The following is a 16,604-nucleotide window of genomic DNA, read 5'->3' as shown; positions in this document are numbered from 1 at the left end:
TACCCGGAAGAGGTATTCCTGGCCGTTAGACTCTGTACGACGAAGGTAGTGTCTCTGCAGAAGGAAAACACGATGATCCAGTGCGTGTGACTGACGTCGCGACGCTCCAGCCTAGTGTAATTTCGCGACCATTCTTCAACCACCTGAATAAATTGAGAATACAATTGCAACATCAAAATAAAGTTAGAAAGATAACAGAAAATTCATACGTAATATTAATTATCGAATAACACATATAATAGGAAAGGCTTATATATGATAACTATCAAATAATATAATAGAAAGGCATTAAGAGCCGTTGTTATGTTAGTGCGTAGACTAATAAATTAATTTCTTTAAGAAAAATTAAAATAATTTCGCACATCCCGCGACGGCTCTTAATGCCTTTCTATTATATTATTTGATAGTTATCATATATGAGTCTTTCCTATTATATGTGTTATTTGTGTTTTAAATCACGCGGGCATTATGACGCGTTTGTCCTACAGAATTGTAATAAATAACGTAAAATGGAATTGTAGTAGATATAGAATTGTAGTAAATAACGTAAAATAAAGAGCCTTTTTTTACAGTTGAAATACCAAGTAAAATTACATTTTGGTAATAACGATAGAAGTAATTTTACTTGGTATTCCAACTACTGAGTAAAGATTACTAATATTTATTAATAAATACCTGACGGATAAACCTACCAAGAAGTTGGAACAACCGACCCTGAACGAAACAGAATGAAACACTGAACTATATATATATATATCACAGATGTCTATACTAAACCTCGATCAATAATTTGGGGCTTGGCGTATGGAACGTGTTGCCGCTTTTTTTTGCGCATGCGCGGCGCAGCAGCTATAATCCGGTGGTGTATATACATAGGGCGAATTCCCACTAAACGCGTCACGCGTTGCGTCATGACTCGCGTCACGACGCGACGCGAGGTAAGCTGAAGAATAGCGTCGTTCTTATTCACACTGAACGCGTCGCCGCAAGGAGACGAGAAATAATGGCTTAATTTACACCGATTGTTTAGTACGCGTACTAAATACTAAATCTACTTCTTCGATAGGTATAAATTGTTTAGTGTAAAATCTACACCAATCAAAGAAGCAGATTTAATACTTGGTACGCGTACTAAACAATCGGTGTAAACTAAGCCATTAGTAGAGAATAATAATTTGGAACTTACGAATAATGTTACATTTTCTGTGACCTGCCTCATAACGAATACGCGCGATCTGGGATCTCATACAAAAGAAGAATCTTTTGTCTCTAGAATGTCGAGCAATCTAACTGATGCGTTGCGCAAGGAATCGCGCGGCAAATGATGCAATAAATGGGATGTTTTGATTGGTTAATTCGTGACGCGGCGGATAACGTGACGCGCTCAGTGGAAATTTGGCCTTACGGCATTCGTGGACATTAGCTACGTAGTTCAATGTGCACGTTTTGTGCACATATAGAGGCGCTAGCGAACAGAAACACGTAAAATGCGGGCATGTCCACTCTCAGTCTTTTCTCTGTTACAGGTCTTTTGTAAGCAGTTACAATAAACTGGAGTGCTAATCATCTGTATAATGTTAAAATAAAATTACAAACGATATTGATAATCAATTGCATTAAATGATTTAAAAATAATTGAATGTTATACATATAAGAGAATATTCTGGTAAAATGACGAGTGTGGGTAATAGAATCGTTGTTCTGATAGACATGGATTGTTTCTTCTGCCAAGTTGAGACAAAATTGCAACCACAATATAAAGGAAAACCACTCGCTGTCGTTCAGTATAATCAATGGAAACTTGGAAAGTAAGAGAAATTTATTTTTATAAATTTTATTTTGTTTTTATATCAATAATTATGTTTTTTATTTTCTTATATATTCTTATAGTTATATTCTTCATTTTTTTAAATGCTTTATACGATATATAAGAAAAATAAGATTTTAGCTCAACTAACAAAGAAAAATTCATGACTGATATTTTATTTTTTTATATATATTTATCTCTCAAATATATTTATTTAATTTGGCTTTTTTGTTCAGAAAAATGTCTTATAATTTTATTGAAAAAGTGATTAGTTTTGTATATAGAAATTTAATTTATTATTTAAATTCTAAATATGATTATATGAATAGCAAATAACTAACAGCAAGAAATAATATTTTTGCAGAATTATAGCTGTCAATTATGAGGCACGAAATTTTGGAGTAACTAGGCATATGAGAGGCATGGAAGCTAAAGAAAAATGTCCAGATATAGTTCTAGTCAGTGTACCATGCCTTCGTGGAAAAGCAGATACATCCAGGTAGTAGTTTATTAGACTAAATTTTTAGGTGTATAATCGACGAATTATTTATATTATTTTAATATTTGATGTACTAATAATTTGTGCTATTAATACAGATATAGAAAAGCTGGTCGTGAAGTTATTGAAGTGATAAAAAGACACTGTAATACAATAGAACGTGCCAGTGTTGATGAGGCATATCTTGATATTACAGACATTGTCGACAAGAAAATAGTGACATCTAAATCTTCTTTGAAAGAATTAATATTATCTCTTACAAATACATACATTGTAGGATATTCAGAAGTTAATAAAAATGATGAAGGTAACGTGAAGACTAAATAAACTATTTGAATGATTAACTTAGATGTTGTTTATCATTTATTTACATTAAAAGTATGCATTGTTATTTCAGAAGAAAGATATCAAGGGCTACAGACTTGGTTACAGGATACTTTGAATGAATTGCATGACATGCAAGCTCAAAGACTTGCTGTGGCTGGTGTAATAGTTGAGGAAATAAGGACTAGCATATATAAAGAAACTGGATTCAAATGTTCCGCTGGAATTTCACAGAATAAGGTTAATGTTCTCATAATATTTTTTATCATATTACATTTTAATAACTTGCATGTTAATTTAATGTTTTATTTAATCTATTTAGATATTAGCAAAATTAGCATGTGGATTACACAAACCAAATTGTCAAACAATTTTACCTGAGATAGCTGTTCCAAGTCTGTATTCAAAACTTCCGATAAAAAAAATTCGAAATCTTGGTGGAAAATTTGGTGATATTGTAGTAGAATCTCTTGGTTGCAATGTTATGGAAGATCTATTACAGTATTCCTTGGAACAATTACAAAAACATTTTGACGAGAAGACAGGGTAAGTTGCTGAAGTTTTCTTGATATACAGATCAAGTTTGATGGTAATTAATTAGTTTTTATATAATTCTATTCTATTCTTTAGATTTTGGTTGTACAATATTGCAAGAGGTATAGACAATGAGCCTGTCATTAACAGATTGCTATCAAAGTCCATCGCAGCGTTTAAAACATTTCCCGGAAAGCAAGCTATTACCTCACTGGAAGTGGTAAGATAAGAGTAAAGTAAAAATAGATGAATTATAATATATAAAAACATACAGAAATATTTGCAGATTAAATAAGTATATATTTTATGTATATAGTTAAAAAACTGGGCCCAAGATTTAGCAGCTGAAGTTTGTGAACGGCTCGAAGAGGATCTCGCAGAAAATCATCGACGTGCGACATTACTCATTGTTTCTTACAGTTACTATCAAAATAGAAGTACTATATCTCAAACGCGTTCGTTCACCTTGAACTCGTACAAATCGGAAAAAATGGCGAACCAATGCATAGAAGTTGTTACAAAATCAACGCAGTGTCCATTAACATGTATAGGCCTGTCTGCTAGCAAATTTGTACCATCGAAAGAGAGCAATAGCTTCCTTAAATTTTTTAAAACTGATTTAAAACATAAAGAAAGTAACAAAAATTCTGAAATTGATAAATTGGATAGTATAAATTCGTCTGGAAGTACAATAAATTCTAAATCAAACCTAGAGGCGGGAAGAGAGCAAACTCTTGCTGTTTCCACTAGCAAAGAAGAATCAATACAAAAAATGGAAGAAGAGAAATCTCAAAGTGTCAAAGAATCTTCTGTTATAAAAAAATCAATAATTAAGAATAGTAAAGTAAGAATGAAAGAAAGTAAGGGAATCCTCGACAATTCGTTAAATATGAGCTCGAAAAATTCGCCCATATCGAAACGAGTTATGAAATTGATCCAGGTGTGCAACGAGCGCAATAAAGCAAAGGATAAACATTTGTCGAGTGTAGTAATAAATAATAACGATTTTCAAGATTCATTTTTTATGAATGCATATAAGACAGGAAAAAAGGAATGTTTTGACAACACTGATAGAAGTATTGATATTGTGAAGGAATTAGAATGCAGAAAACAATCAATCGTATCTAATACAGACGAAAAAGATGTAAATAATAAGAACAACAACGATTATAGTTTAGATTTGTGTGTGCAAGAGAATGATCTGGGAAAACCTTCCACGAGTTATGCATATACTCATGTAAATAGCAATGGCCAGAATTCCACAAATGAGAACAATGAAGAAATTTCTGCGCAAGAGCCTTCAGTGCGATTACGAGAGATATTTCCAAATGTAGATGACATAGATCCAGATATCTTGTCTTTGTTGCCGGCTGAATTGCAGGAGGAGGCAAAGTTGCTGAAATCGCGGAGTAAAAAGCAAGAAAACATCAAAATTGCTCGCGATTTACCCAAATCGACGAAAGGAAGACCTAGCAAATTCAAAGCTGCCGGTAAGAGTGGCAAAACACACAGTCTTCTATCTAACTTTTTGATCAAGACCAATTCAAGCGAGCACGACGTACCTTTGGAGCGATGTGCTGAGTGTGATCAAATGATACCTCTTACAAAGTTCAGCGAACACACGGATTTCCACGTTGCGCAGAACATATATCGGGAAATTAACAAACCTACATTAGGCGAGAATGGCGTGAAAAGGAAACTCGAAAACGCTGAAAGTGACATTACTTCCATGCGTTATTCTAAGCGTACTCCATCGAATGCCTGTAAACTCGACAGAGATTCCGACAGAGATCAATAACTATTTTTTTCTCGTAATCATGTTACTTGTGAATATGTCAAAAATTCTATCACTGAATGTAAAAAAGAAAAAATTATACAAAAGAAATTTTAAATATATATATATTTTGTATAGCAAAAAATTATAAATATTAGAAATATATTTGACTTTCTGTATGCAATATGTGTGTGTCTATAATAAACTATTATAATATATATGAGTAATATATTAAAATACCTAAAATGTCAAAATAAATTATTTTTTATTTGATATCTTCCATGGTTTGAGCTCTTAACTTATTTGTGATATCTTAATTCAGACATCATTTTTTCGTCCAAATTACCCGAATTTAAAATGCTAAAAATGTAAGTAAATAGTGTTAAAAAAAGTCAAATCGTATTTTTAAACGTTTCAAATTTAGGTAATTTGAAATCGACTCATTCGGTATTGTCGCACAAGATATACTAAAGTGATTTCTGAGCTTGGGAAAAGAGGGCAGATGATTATATTTGCCGTCGACACGTGTTCGCCTCAAACAGCAGCGTTTGCAGTTGCTCCAAACTGATTTAGTGGTTAAGATTGTGAAGGAAACGGAGTTATCATGGCAAAATTAGGTAAAACATTAATGAAAGTCATAATGATTGCAAAACTTAATAGAAAAGTGTAAGACTTATAATATATGGTGATGAACAAGTGAAACGGTTATAATTTAACATAAAAGATGTTTTTTTGGAGTTTGATTTTGCAATATTTGATTTTGTATGAAATGAAAGAAAAATATGTTTTAATTTTATATTATTATTATTATTTTTATTATTTACATATATATACGTATTAAATATGTTATGTTAATATTATTTTTTATTACTTTTTTCTCTAGCTAAGTATATTACTGGAAATTTTTTTCAGAATGTAATGACATATCAAGTGATAATGACAGTGGAGATGATTGGGAAGAAAATGGTGAGGATCATCACGACATTCCATGTTTGTTTTGTACAGAAACAATTAATGGATTCTCTTCCTCGCTGCACCACATTGAGACTTTTCACAAGTTTAATTTCTGCAATTTTATAAAGAAGCATATTCACGATACGTACTCGTATATTAAGTTAATCAATTTTATTCGCTGTAAGGAGATTTTACCTGAACAACTAAATATATTGGGTATAGAAGCTTGGGACAAAGATGAATATTTGCGTCCTATGGTAGAGGATGATCCGTGGTTAATGTATGGTAAGTATAGCAAAAGTTTTTTAAATTAAAATTTTGACTATGTCAAAGCTTTAAACTAAACTTAACTTTTCTATTGATGATATTATACAAATTATGCAGTGACTTGAAAAATATTATTTTATTAAAGATATTGAAGATCTCATTAATATTAAGGATGTGAGTGAAGAAAAAGGAGTACAATATATACAAAGTGATGACAATGTTATTTTATCAAAAACGCAGTATGAAGACATGAAGAGAACAATAAGATTGCTTAAATCTCAGTTGATGGAAAGTGAAACAATGTGTTTTCTGGTGAAACAGGTATAAGTATAGAATAATTAAGTATATTTTTGTGTATGGTAATACAAGAAAATTTATTCTTTGTAGCAAATGGAGGAGATGAAAGAGAAAGTTCAGAAATTAATACTAGGTGACGATTTGGATGGGAAAGAAAAGAATACTCTAGTCAATGCACACAATCCTAATGCTGATGAAGGTTACTTCAATACTTATAGTCACTTTGCTATACATCATGAAATGTTAACTGTAAGTTTTGAAAAAAATCTATTAATGTAAATCAATAAGAATTTAGTCACATAATACTTGAATTTATAAAATAATAAGAAATAATAAGCTAATATTATAATTCTGAAGAAGAATGAATGTCTTTTCAAAATAGAACACTGATTAATGCTTTAATTGTGCAAATATACACAGAAAATATTTGTTTAGGATAAAGTACGAACGGAGAGTTACCGTGATGCATTATTAACAAATTCTAACAGATTCCACAATTGCATAATGTTGGATGTTGGTTGTGGGACTGGTATTCTGTCTATGTTTGCGGCAAAGTCTGGTTGTTGTAAAGTTATTAGTGTTGATCAGTCTGATGTGATATATCATGCTATGGATATAATAAGGTACATACATAAAACATACATACACATTGCACATAGCCACAGCATATCTAATATCATGTTTCATGCATCTAAATATATACAACAGTAAATTGTATCATATATTGAGAGATTATTACAAATCAGATAGTTTCTATGTTACATTGATTCTCATTGATTATGAAGAATATATTAATAATAAAACATTAATTGATATTACAGGGAGAACAATCTCAGTGACATAATTACTTTGAAGAAAGGTCGTTTGGAGGATATTAATATAGGAGAAGAGAAAGTAGACGCGATAATATCCGAGTGGATGGGATATTTTCTTTTGTTTGAAGGAATGTTAGACACAGTCATCTACGCTAGGGACCATTATTTAGCACCTGGTGGAGTAATTCTTCCAAACAGATGCACAATCAGTATTATAGGAAGCGGTGACACGAGTATGTGTTGCAATGTTTTTTTTATTGCAATAATTAGATATATTTTATGATAAAACTTTATACTTACTACTTTATAAGTGATTTTCGAAATTATTATAATCAATTATTTATATTAAATTATTTTATAATATTGCTTTACAGAAAGATATGTCGATCTGGTTGATTATTGGTCAAACGTGTACGGTTTTAAAATGAGTTGTATGAAGGGGCAGGTGGTACATGAACCTAGTATAGAGATTTGTAACGTTGATAATCTGGTAACAAGCACTGCAGAGATCCAAGTCTTCGATTTGTATAAAGCTACCACGGACTGCGTTAATTTTTCATCTCCGTTCACGTTGAACGTGAAAAAAACGGGATCGTTAACTGCGATAGTCGGTTATTTCGATATTTTTTTCGATCTTGAGAATCCAGTTTATTTCAGCACAAGTCCTCATTCCACACCCACACATTGGAAACAAACAGTATTTTCTTTAAGCGAGCCTATTAGCATAACCGAAGGTGAGTTATTAATCAATTTTTACAATACAGTTTATATGATTATATTACATTTAAATTTATTTACATTCTTTTGTCGTAGGTGAAGTTTTAACTGGCACGCTGATTTGTCGAAGGCACATCAAAGACATTCGAGGCTTAATTGTTACCATCCATATTAAAAATTTGACACAGATATATTATCTGGATTAAAGGTTGAACTTGTTCCGAGATACGTACGAACAATAGCCGTATGTGCCAAATTAAAAAATAGGGTCCAGCTATCGAGCTATGAAGTTTTAACTTCTATTAGAACCATCATGCAAAAGACACAATTGCTGAAGCGTGATTATTAGCATTACATCTCTTTCCGTACAGTTAAAATTTTGAAATTTTCGATAATATAGAATCTAATCTCCGTTTATACTTAAACGGAGAGTGTATGTACTTTGCATTTACGCATTTCTGCATTCCAGCTCTTAATTTTTTTGCTGGAAGCATGGATATATACTGCTATATTAATATGCAAGCAGTCAATGCCTCTCTTTCATTGCAAGCAAGATATAGAATACGGCAGTTTCTCTTAAATTTGCGAATAATGATGAAAAAAATAATCATTGATCTAGTAGCTATTTACATTTGTGCCTTTTTAATAGTAGCAATTTATATCTTTAAAACATATACACTTATAAATACAATTTTAAGAATTTTTGCATGAATAATAGAGTTATAATCTTACAATTCAATATTCGCCACATAATCTAAAAAAAAAAGAAAAAAAAAAGAAATCCGCAGAGCTTAGCATACAGACAACGATATAAGTATAATATAGGATTCACCCACATTCAATTTTCAATCAATTGTTCTAGGCAATCTATTTGGCAATCTATGCAAAGTTCAAAGTTCTCGTTGCTTATGCCTGAATTTTTTCTTAATAAAATCTCATTAATATCTCTTCTACGGAACAATATTAATAGATATACTTCAATCGTCCGATATTAATAATATACTAATTCTCCTGCCATTCTTCTTGCATGTGATACGTATGTACAAGGACACAATACAGAATGATATACATGAAGAAGCAATTGTTCTTGCTATCGAATTAAAATTGCAATCAAACGATTAATGCGATTCTGTGATACGACAAAAATTAGTTGTAGAGTGTTCATGAGATAACGATACACCCCTGGTAAAATTTTTCGCAATCTATATACGAGGATCCAATGTGAAACAACACCCACTTTGCCTCGTATATACGTATACATACAATATTGTATACAGCTTGTTAAGATAGCGAATTTTAATCCGATATGACCCACATGTAATTATGAAATAATTATAAATATCAACAATCTTTTAAAATGTATTACATAAATCTAGAAATAAATCTTTAAAATCTTAAAATCTTATTAAATTACTTGTGTATTTATTAATAATAAATAAATAAATAATTAGTAAATAATTGTGTATTTATTCTAAACTTTGTTAAACCTTGTGTAATGTAAGATTTTAAATATATCCTTTCTTATGGATTTTAGCTTTTTACGTTGTTTCAACGTTCCGCAGTAAGCGCAGTAAAATATCAGCGATAGAAAGAAACTAAATTTTTATAAATTAGGAACAGTATTAATTTTAATAATATTAGTAACAATTTACTTCAATATTTATTCAAATTTTAAAACTATTATATTCAAATATTATTTTTAATTAGATAATTTAAAAAAATTAAAATTGATAAATAATTATTCCATCTAATAAAATAAAAATTTCATGCAAACAAATCTCTGTTGCGTGCCAACAAAATTTTCTCCCATGCTATCTGCGGCACGCGTGCCATAGGTTCTCCTGGTCTAGACAAATAGATACGTTTCGCTAAACTTGAAAAGAAAGCTCAATTTCATATTTGTCAGATAGTCTGCGGCTGAAAGAGAATGTGATAATCCATTCCGTGCGCGCGGCGTATAATTAAACGACAGAGTATAATTAATCTACTGCATAATAATTGCGAACAGGGGTGGGCATGCCGTCGGTTAGAAATACGCGATGACGCGGGCGTTCACCGTCCGACGACAATGCGCCACTCATATGTTTGTCGGCGGTAAACTGATCGGGTTTACCCGATATCTCGTGGCGCGAATAACGTGCTCGCGAGTCGCGGATACCGGCATCGGAAGCGAGAGGAAGTGAGCGAGCATGCGGTACGCGCGCGCCGCGTATGTTTAATGTAACTCTATCCAATAATGCATATTCTGGCCTAGGGCAACCAACTGTGTTCCCCTCGTGCACTCGGCAAACACGCACAAAAGGTAGGGCAGAGTCGCGTATCGCGCACATACGCGCATATACATATATCTAGACAAAATGTTTTTCTCTAAAAGTATTCATTTATCCGCGTACTGTTGCGTATGTTACGGTATTCGCTCGTCGAACGAAGCGTTTTCTTCGCGAGGAAAATCCTATTTTTCATCCTGAAACTACTTGTTCGGCTTAATCAAGAGATTTTAATTGAAAAGCTCCGAAAGCGAAGCTTCACTGATAACAAGTCGATTTTATTATGGATGGATATTTTATTAGGATGAAATATCTTAATATATCTTTGAATCGAACTCTCACGATGATTTTTTAATTAGACGCTGATCAGAAAGTTATTTAAGATGCCGCTAAAATACTTAAGTTAATTCTATAAATACTACAGTATTTTTAATTCAAGATATTTAAATTTTAACGAGGACGTTCAACTGTATGTCACGCAGACTGTATAAAATCGAATATATTAGTATTTTGTAAATTTTATTATAACTATTAATGTTTCCTAAAAGAATTGATGTAAAGGATATTGTAAGATGTACAAAAAAATGCCTGCTCCGATGACTCTCATCGGCGAACGGTTTTCAATTGTTGCAGCCGATCCTAATATTAATCTTCCGTTCATTGTCAGCCAAAGCCGATCGGTAATGCCCAAACACAACTTAAGATGTCTATTGTTAAACTCGCGTAAACAGATCATCGACACTGTCCTTGTGTCTCTCGAGTAATACCATCCATAATAAGACCAACATATAATACATGTCTTCTTTCACATTATAATATTCCTACAATATCGTTACAAGCCAGAAATTTTCCTCCTGTGCATACAAAAGGCATTCTTCTGAGAACAGAACTCGCGTTAGAAATTTTTTATAAATAATAAGCATGTAGCCACACAGTTAATAAAAAAAAATCGATTCTCACTTCAAAGCCTTCTTATTCAGTGAAACTTTGCATGTGCTATACATTGATGAAAACATAAAAAAATTATATCACACACGGTACAAGAACCATTTATTTAAAAACGTCTGTTTTTTTTAAATTACAGACTAATATTTTGTAAAATCAATTTTCGTGAAGTCAGAATTATTTTATCGGAGTGCGTCGATTTCTTTGATATTTAGTGCGTTTTTCACTATTCAATATTTTCGCCGAAATATTTCTCACACAACTTTAATTAAGACGCTACTTTTTAATTGAGTTTCTGCTCGCGAAAATCCAGAGAGTTGCATGCGCAGTCTTTCTTCCTCTCATCTCTGGTCTCTTCGCCATTTACCATTTAAGAACCGTCGGAGTCCTTGAAGGATACAGGAGCGAGGCGAACCGCAAAGTAATAGCCGTCGTTTAGGGCACGGCGCGGATAAGGAGCGCCGACAGGGGATCCCGGGAAGTAGTGAAGAAGAGCGGGACAACGGGGGTGGAAACGAGAGAGCGACCGAGGCCGGGAATAAGGATGGCTTGTTGGGTAAGCCGATTAGAGCATCACGGCAGTCACTCCTGCCCCGTGCAACGTGGTGGCATACAGTCCTTCTCTCTTTCACCCTCTCTCCCTCCCTCTCTCTGGATTCTACCGAGTGTTCGGTGAGCGGAGCGCCAGCGGAGACACATTAAAATCGCATGAAATATGCAGAGCCATCCTCCCGTTTCGCCCCTTTCCCTCCATACCAGCGGACGGGAGCACTCGCCTACATCCGCGTAGGCAAAAAGCTTACCCGCTCGTCCTGGAAGCTGTGCACTTCTCTCTCTTTCTCTCTCTCTCTCTCTCTCTCTCTCTCTCTCTCTCTTTCTCTCTCGATTTCTCGGTGCCACAGAAGAGGCGAGTACCAGCGCGTTCCGCTTTTGCAAGGTATTTAAGAGATCCCTCTGTCGCGCTTCCGTAACGGGGAGGGATCTTGCCTCCGCCTCTTCCTTCGTCGAGAGGCCGATCGGCGACGGTGCTGATGTATCGGAAAATGTCTGTATAATGGAATTGAGATGAGATCTAATAAAGAGAATTTAGCTATGGAACGATGATTTTTGTTGTCGAAGAGATAAACAAAATAAACTGCCTGCTATATTTACTTACACGTTGTTTCGGGACGTTGCTAATTTTGCAAGTTTAATATTTATAATTCATATCAAAAGTAGAAATTTCTAGATAAATTATGAATTGATCTGGCGTGGAGATAGAAATAAATTATAAAATACTTATTAGAATTTTAACTTTTCAAAAACTTAATAACTCAAATCATAAATACTGAACCATTTACGATCATCGCATCATCGATCTTAGAGAATTCTCATAATTTCGGTAAGAATTGAGATGATACAATATTCGCAATACAATAACAGCATTGGATGGACCAACCAGATTATTTTAAAATTTTTTAGCGGTTGGTTGACTATTGCTGCTCTCGAACACAACGCATTAACCCGTTGTACAATTTTGCGGTCGAAAAGCGCAATGCCTATCTAATGTCCGTCCGTTCAGCGTATAATCCAAGCGATGCATCGCGCGGGTATTTTCATATACAGGGTGTTTTAAAAAAAGGAATGCAATTATTCCAAAGCTAGTGCACTGGTCTAAATAAGCAAAAAATTCTTGATATAAAAGGGAATTAATAAAGTCCTAAAAATTATTGTCTATTGCGATATAAGCGATGATGAAGAGAGGATTCATGATCGATCTATTATCGGTGTAAAAGTTATAAGTACAACAAATCTGTTCTGTGTTTGAAATCGTATGATTTACTGATTTAAGAGCAATATTCGAAGTAGAATACGCATATCATTGAAAATAAAACAATTAAAGAAACACTTTGTCAATAAGAATTTTGTGCAAAATATGTTTAAAGTGTATATATTAACACATTTAATTTATTTTTATTAAAGAATATATCTCAAAATTCAAGACAATGGCAACAGATCGATGAAAGAAAAATTATATTACGGAAAGCGAGCAATAAGACACATTACAAAGTCTTCGCGTTTTCTCTCAATTATTGTAGAACGCAATTTATTCCTAAGTAGCATATTGTGCAAATAACTATTTAATCAAATTCTTTGCTTCTCTTTAACAATAGGAATATTTTATGCACTTACAGTGTTTAAATTAATTAAACGTATTTCATGAAAACTTCGTGGTTACATATGTAAGTTATAAAATCCTATTCAAGTATTATACTTATTTTAACATTTCATAATTAATTAACATTATTTTTAATACGTATTTTAGTCAAAATCATATCACTTCATAATTTTTAACACAGACAAAATTAAAAATACCTTTAATTTTAAATTTATCGTGTTTTTGATAAGTATTGGAGAAATAATCATATTTAGTCTTCCGCCTGATAGTTATTTATAGATTTTATTTCTATTACACAATAAATTTGGACGAATATAAATTTCTTCGTGACGAGCTGAAGTTTATGTTGAAGTGAAAGGGAAAAAAATCACATAGAACATCTGCTGTAGCGAGATAACAGAAAGTCATTTACCTTAAATCTCAATAAGTATCAGTTTTAGGACGATCTTTTTTATTATTTAAATGAATATTGTAAGCCTTAAAAGTTTATAATCCTTTTTGTAAAACACCCTATATACGTTCCGCAAAACGCATTCTGTAAACCGCGCGCGGTAGCGCAACACGTGGTAAAATGTTTCGCCATCGGTATCAAATAATCATGGCAAATCCGCATCGACCGCGCCGCGCGCGCGGCTGCTCGCTCGCTCGACTCTCGCGTTAATGCCTATATTTTACATTCAACCATATTTACTTCGAATAACGTTTGGTGGATAATAATGGACTGTCTGCCACTTGTTTTCGTTCGCCCGGTGGAATGATTACGCCGGGATACGCGTTGAAATTTTATACCTGAAAAGCGAGATACAATGAGAGAGAGAGAAAGACAAAGAGATTATGGAGCAAATGTACGCAAACGGATTTCCGAATACGTGTTGCAATATTTCCCCCTCCTAGTTGGCATAATAATATAACTGTGCCGAGTGCAAAATACAGAGAGATCGAAACCAAAAATAACGGCTAATCAATCCTGGCAAAAATAGAAACCGTAAGTAGTATGTACCGAGAATGTATGTAACGATCCCTTTTTAGTCTTCTCGTTAAGAATTTTACTCTGAATTATTATATGCGATCACGAAGAGACACATCGTTAAATTGCTAACTCGGAAATTAAAGTAACAAAAAGCTCGTGATTGCAAAGAGAATAGATTTCAAGCTGGTGCAAGATAAAAATATAAAAAGTGAAAACTTCTGCAATTGATCTTCAATCAATATTATCGATGCACGAAACTTCTTCGAAATTAGATGTAGCTTTCCAATTATTTTCATAAATAATTGAAGTATAATGGAGACAATTTTATATAAAAAATTACTATAATACGGCAGAGTAGTCGCGCACTATGAAGGAATTATAAGTTTAATACCCAGATTCGTGTATCTTAAAAACATCTAAAAGACGTCCAAAACGTTTGAAAAAAATGATGTCTTTTTGACATCATTCAGATGTTTTTAAGACATGCATGTTGTCTGAGTAGTCATTATTTTAAAAACAATAAAGGAACGTAGTTTTACACTTATTTTTGTTTATTTTAACTTGAGAATGGCATTTGTAGATCATAACTTTGCACTTACGAATTTTTACTGTGGCAAATGATAAAACTGTTAAAAATATTATAAATGTTATACTGCAAATTATCTTATAACGTCATTATGATCCACCAATAATACAAAAAATAATAAAATATGATTCAAGATTGTACTACAAATTAATATAAATTTTTTTCCGTGTATACTAAGCTTCATTAGTGAATTGTTTTGCGATTTTTCAAGCTGTCGATCGACGCGAGTGTTGAGTGACGATAATGACCGGCGATAAACGGCGATGATTGCGTCAATCGGTTTTTTTTCTTGCCTTCTAGAGGGTAAGAGTGGCGCCTTCTTGAGCGCATCTCAACAGCCTCTCGTCCAATTACCGCGTGATTGTTCGGTCATGGCAGATCTCTCGGGGGTGTAGATTAACTAACCGTCCGACCTCTGTAACGCACATACGCACGCACACGTATTCGGATTCACTGGCGCACCGAGAGGCACGCAATGCGCTGGACACGTCCATCAGCAACGCGGAAATATTTATGGCGGTTAATCGGACATGCCCGCGGCCCGTTAATTACGTAAGAAGATCAACGGATTACGACGCTGTGCTTTTCGCGAGAGATGTCTTCTCGGGACAGGTAGCGTCTTCTTATTGATGCGACTGCTTCGGAAAAACGTCGCTTTCTTTCGCCTTTCCTTTTGTTTTCCTTCGAAAATTGTTCGGTAATGTTTATGTAATCAATTGTAAGTTTAAGTTCTTTTTATTAAGTAAATATTTCTCAGAGAGAGTGCAAGAGAGCATATTTCGTATTATCTTATAGGTAGTAAATGGCAAATTTTCGAACAAAAGATAATGTATATATAATTGTGATTGATTTGCATAGAGTTTTGGAAACATGATTTTCTATGAAACATATGATATCGATCATGATTTAAATGTTGTTTTACAGAAAATTGCTTTACGGAAAATATGAACTTCGATCGCTCAAGATCAATATCAATCACAAAATTTAAAATAAAAATATTTTAAAATTAAATTTTGTTTTAATACAAAACTTAGCAATGCAATTGGTATTAATAATTCAGTGCACACCATCGCGAACTATAATTGTGACTCACGAAAAGATAGCCGTAGTTTGCAAGTTTTAAACTTTAGTTTAAACTCCTTCAATATTAGAGAATTATCGTTGGAAAAAAGTTGCAAAAATTTTTAGTTTTCTGGGAACTTTTCTCTTATAATATTTTAATTGATGAGCTTTACAATATATCGGATACACTGAGTTAAATCTAAATAAGTTGCCGAACTTTAAACTGGAAACCTTAAATCCTTAAATTAACAAATTGACGGAGTAATTATTCAACAATCGTCAAAATTGTGATTAAAATTGTAAAATACTTTTTTCAGATATATCTGATGTAGTTCGTCAAAATTTGAATGTGCACGTTTAATTTAATTTAATTTCCAGTTCGCCGTCTGAATTAATCACTAATCATTAGTCGACGTGTCTATTTATGTAAGAGATTAAGCTCGTGAATTCCGAGTGTGTGACAAAATCGACGTTCTCTAAAATGAACGCTTTATGGAATTCAAGAGCTGTATGCAGATATCAATTGATCGCTATGTTATGGGAAGAAGCGCTTATGGCAGAGCGTGAGGATACTTCGGCTTTTGTTCGGTGTTACGAGCAGCTTGTGTTTCACGTGTGAAACATATCA

The 16,604-nt window shown here is 33.2% G+C and overlaps 2 protein-coding genes across 2 annotated transcripts; both read left to right on the top strand.

The window, feature by feature from the left end:
- The first annotated feature begins 1,516 nt into the window (after positions 1–1,516).
- Positions 1,517–5,156, top strand: PolH (DNA polymerase eta). The gene is made up of 7 exons (XM_012360281.2): positions 1,517–1,808; positions 2,172–2,306; positions 2,405–2,613; positions 2,704–2,870; positions 2,953–3,176; positions 3,261–3,384; positions 3,481–5,156. The coding sequence occupies exons 1-7, from the start codon at positions 1,672–1,674 to the stop codon at positions 4,960–4,962; spliced, it is 2,478 nt and encodes an 825-aa protein (XP_012215704.1). The 5' UTR covers positions 1,517–1,671; the 3' UTR covers positions 4,963–5,156.
- Positions 5,157–5,337: 181 nt separating this feature from the next.
- Art3 (arginine methyltransferase 3) lies at positions 5,338–9,446 on the top strand. Its single transcript, XM_012360282.2, has 8 exons — positions 5,338–5,555; positions 5,851–6,177; positions 6,305–6,480; positions 6,547–6,705; positions 6,892–7,079; positions 7,278–7,504; positions 7,646–8,005; positions 8,085–9,446. The coding sequence occupies exons 1-8, from the start codon at positions 5,543–5,545 to the stop codon at positions 8,192–8,194; spliced, it is 1,560 nt and encodes a 519-aa protein (XP_012215705.1). The 5' UTR covers positions 5,338–5,542; the 3' UTR covers positions 8,195–9,446.
- The last annotated feature ends 7,158 nt before the right edge of the window (positions 9,447–16,604 follow it).

The sequence above is a fragment of the Linepithema humile genome, chromosome 1 (assembly GCF_040581485.1).
Source record: "Linepithema humile isolate Giens D197 chromosome 1, Lhum_UNIL_v1.0, whole genome shotgun sequence".
Lineage (NCBI taxonomy): Eukaryota > Metazoa > Arthropoda > Insecta > Hymenoptera > Formicidae > Linepithema > Linepithema humile.
This window is presented reverse-complemented; position numbering and strand designations above follow the sequence as displayed.

What these genes read in the sequence shown, in the direction of transcription:
- PolH (XM_012360281.2), top strand. Translation starts at nt 1,672, where the DNA reads ATGACGAGTGTGGGTAATAGAATCGTTGTTCTGATAGACATGGATTGT. An exon ending in CTGGAATTTCACAGAATAAG is followed by an intron (nt 2,871 to 2,952) that starts GTTAATGTTCTC and finishes TAATCTATTTAG; the next exon opens with ATATTAGCAAAATTAGCATG. An exon ending in CTATTACCTCACTGGAAGTG is followed by an intron (nt 3,385 to 3,480) that starts GTAAGATAAGAG and finishes TTATGTATATAG; the next exon opens with TTAAAAAACTGGGCCCAAGA.
- Art3 (XM_012360282.2), top strand. An exon ending in TGTGTTTTCTGGTGAAACAG is followed by an intron (nt 6,481 to 6,546) that starts GTATAAGTATAG and finishes TATTCTTTGTAG; the next exon opens with CAAATGGAGGAGATGAAAGA. An exon ending in GCCTATTAGCATAACCGAAG is followed by an intron (nt 8,006 to 8,084) that starts GTGAGTTATTAA and finishes CTTTTGTCGTAG; the next exon opens with GTGAAGTTTTAACTGGCACG.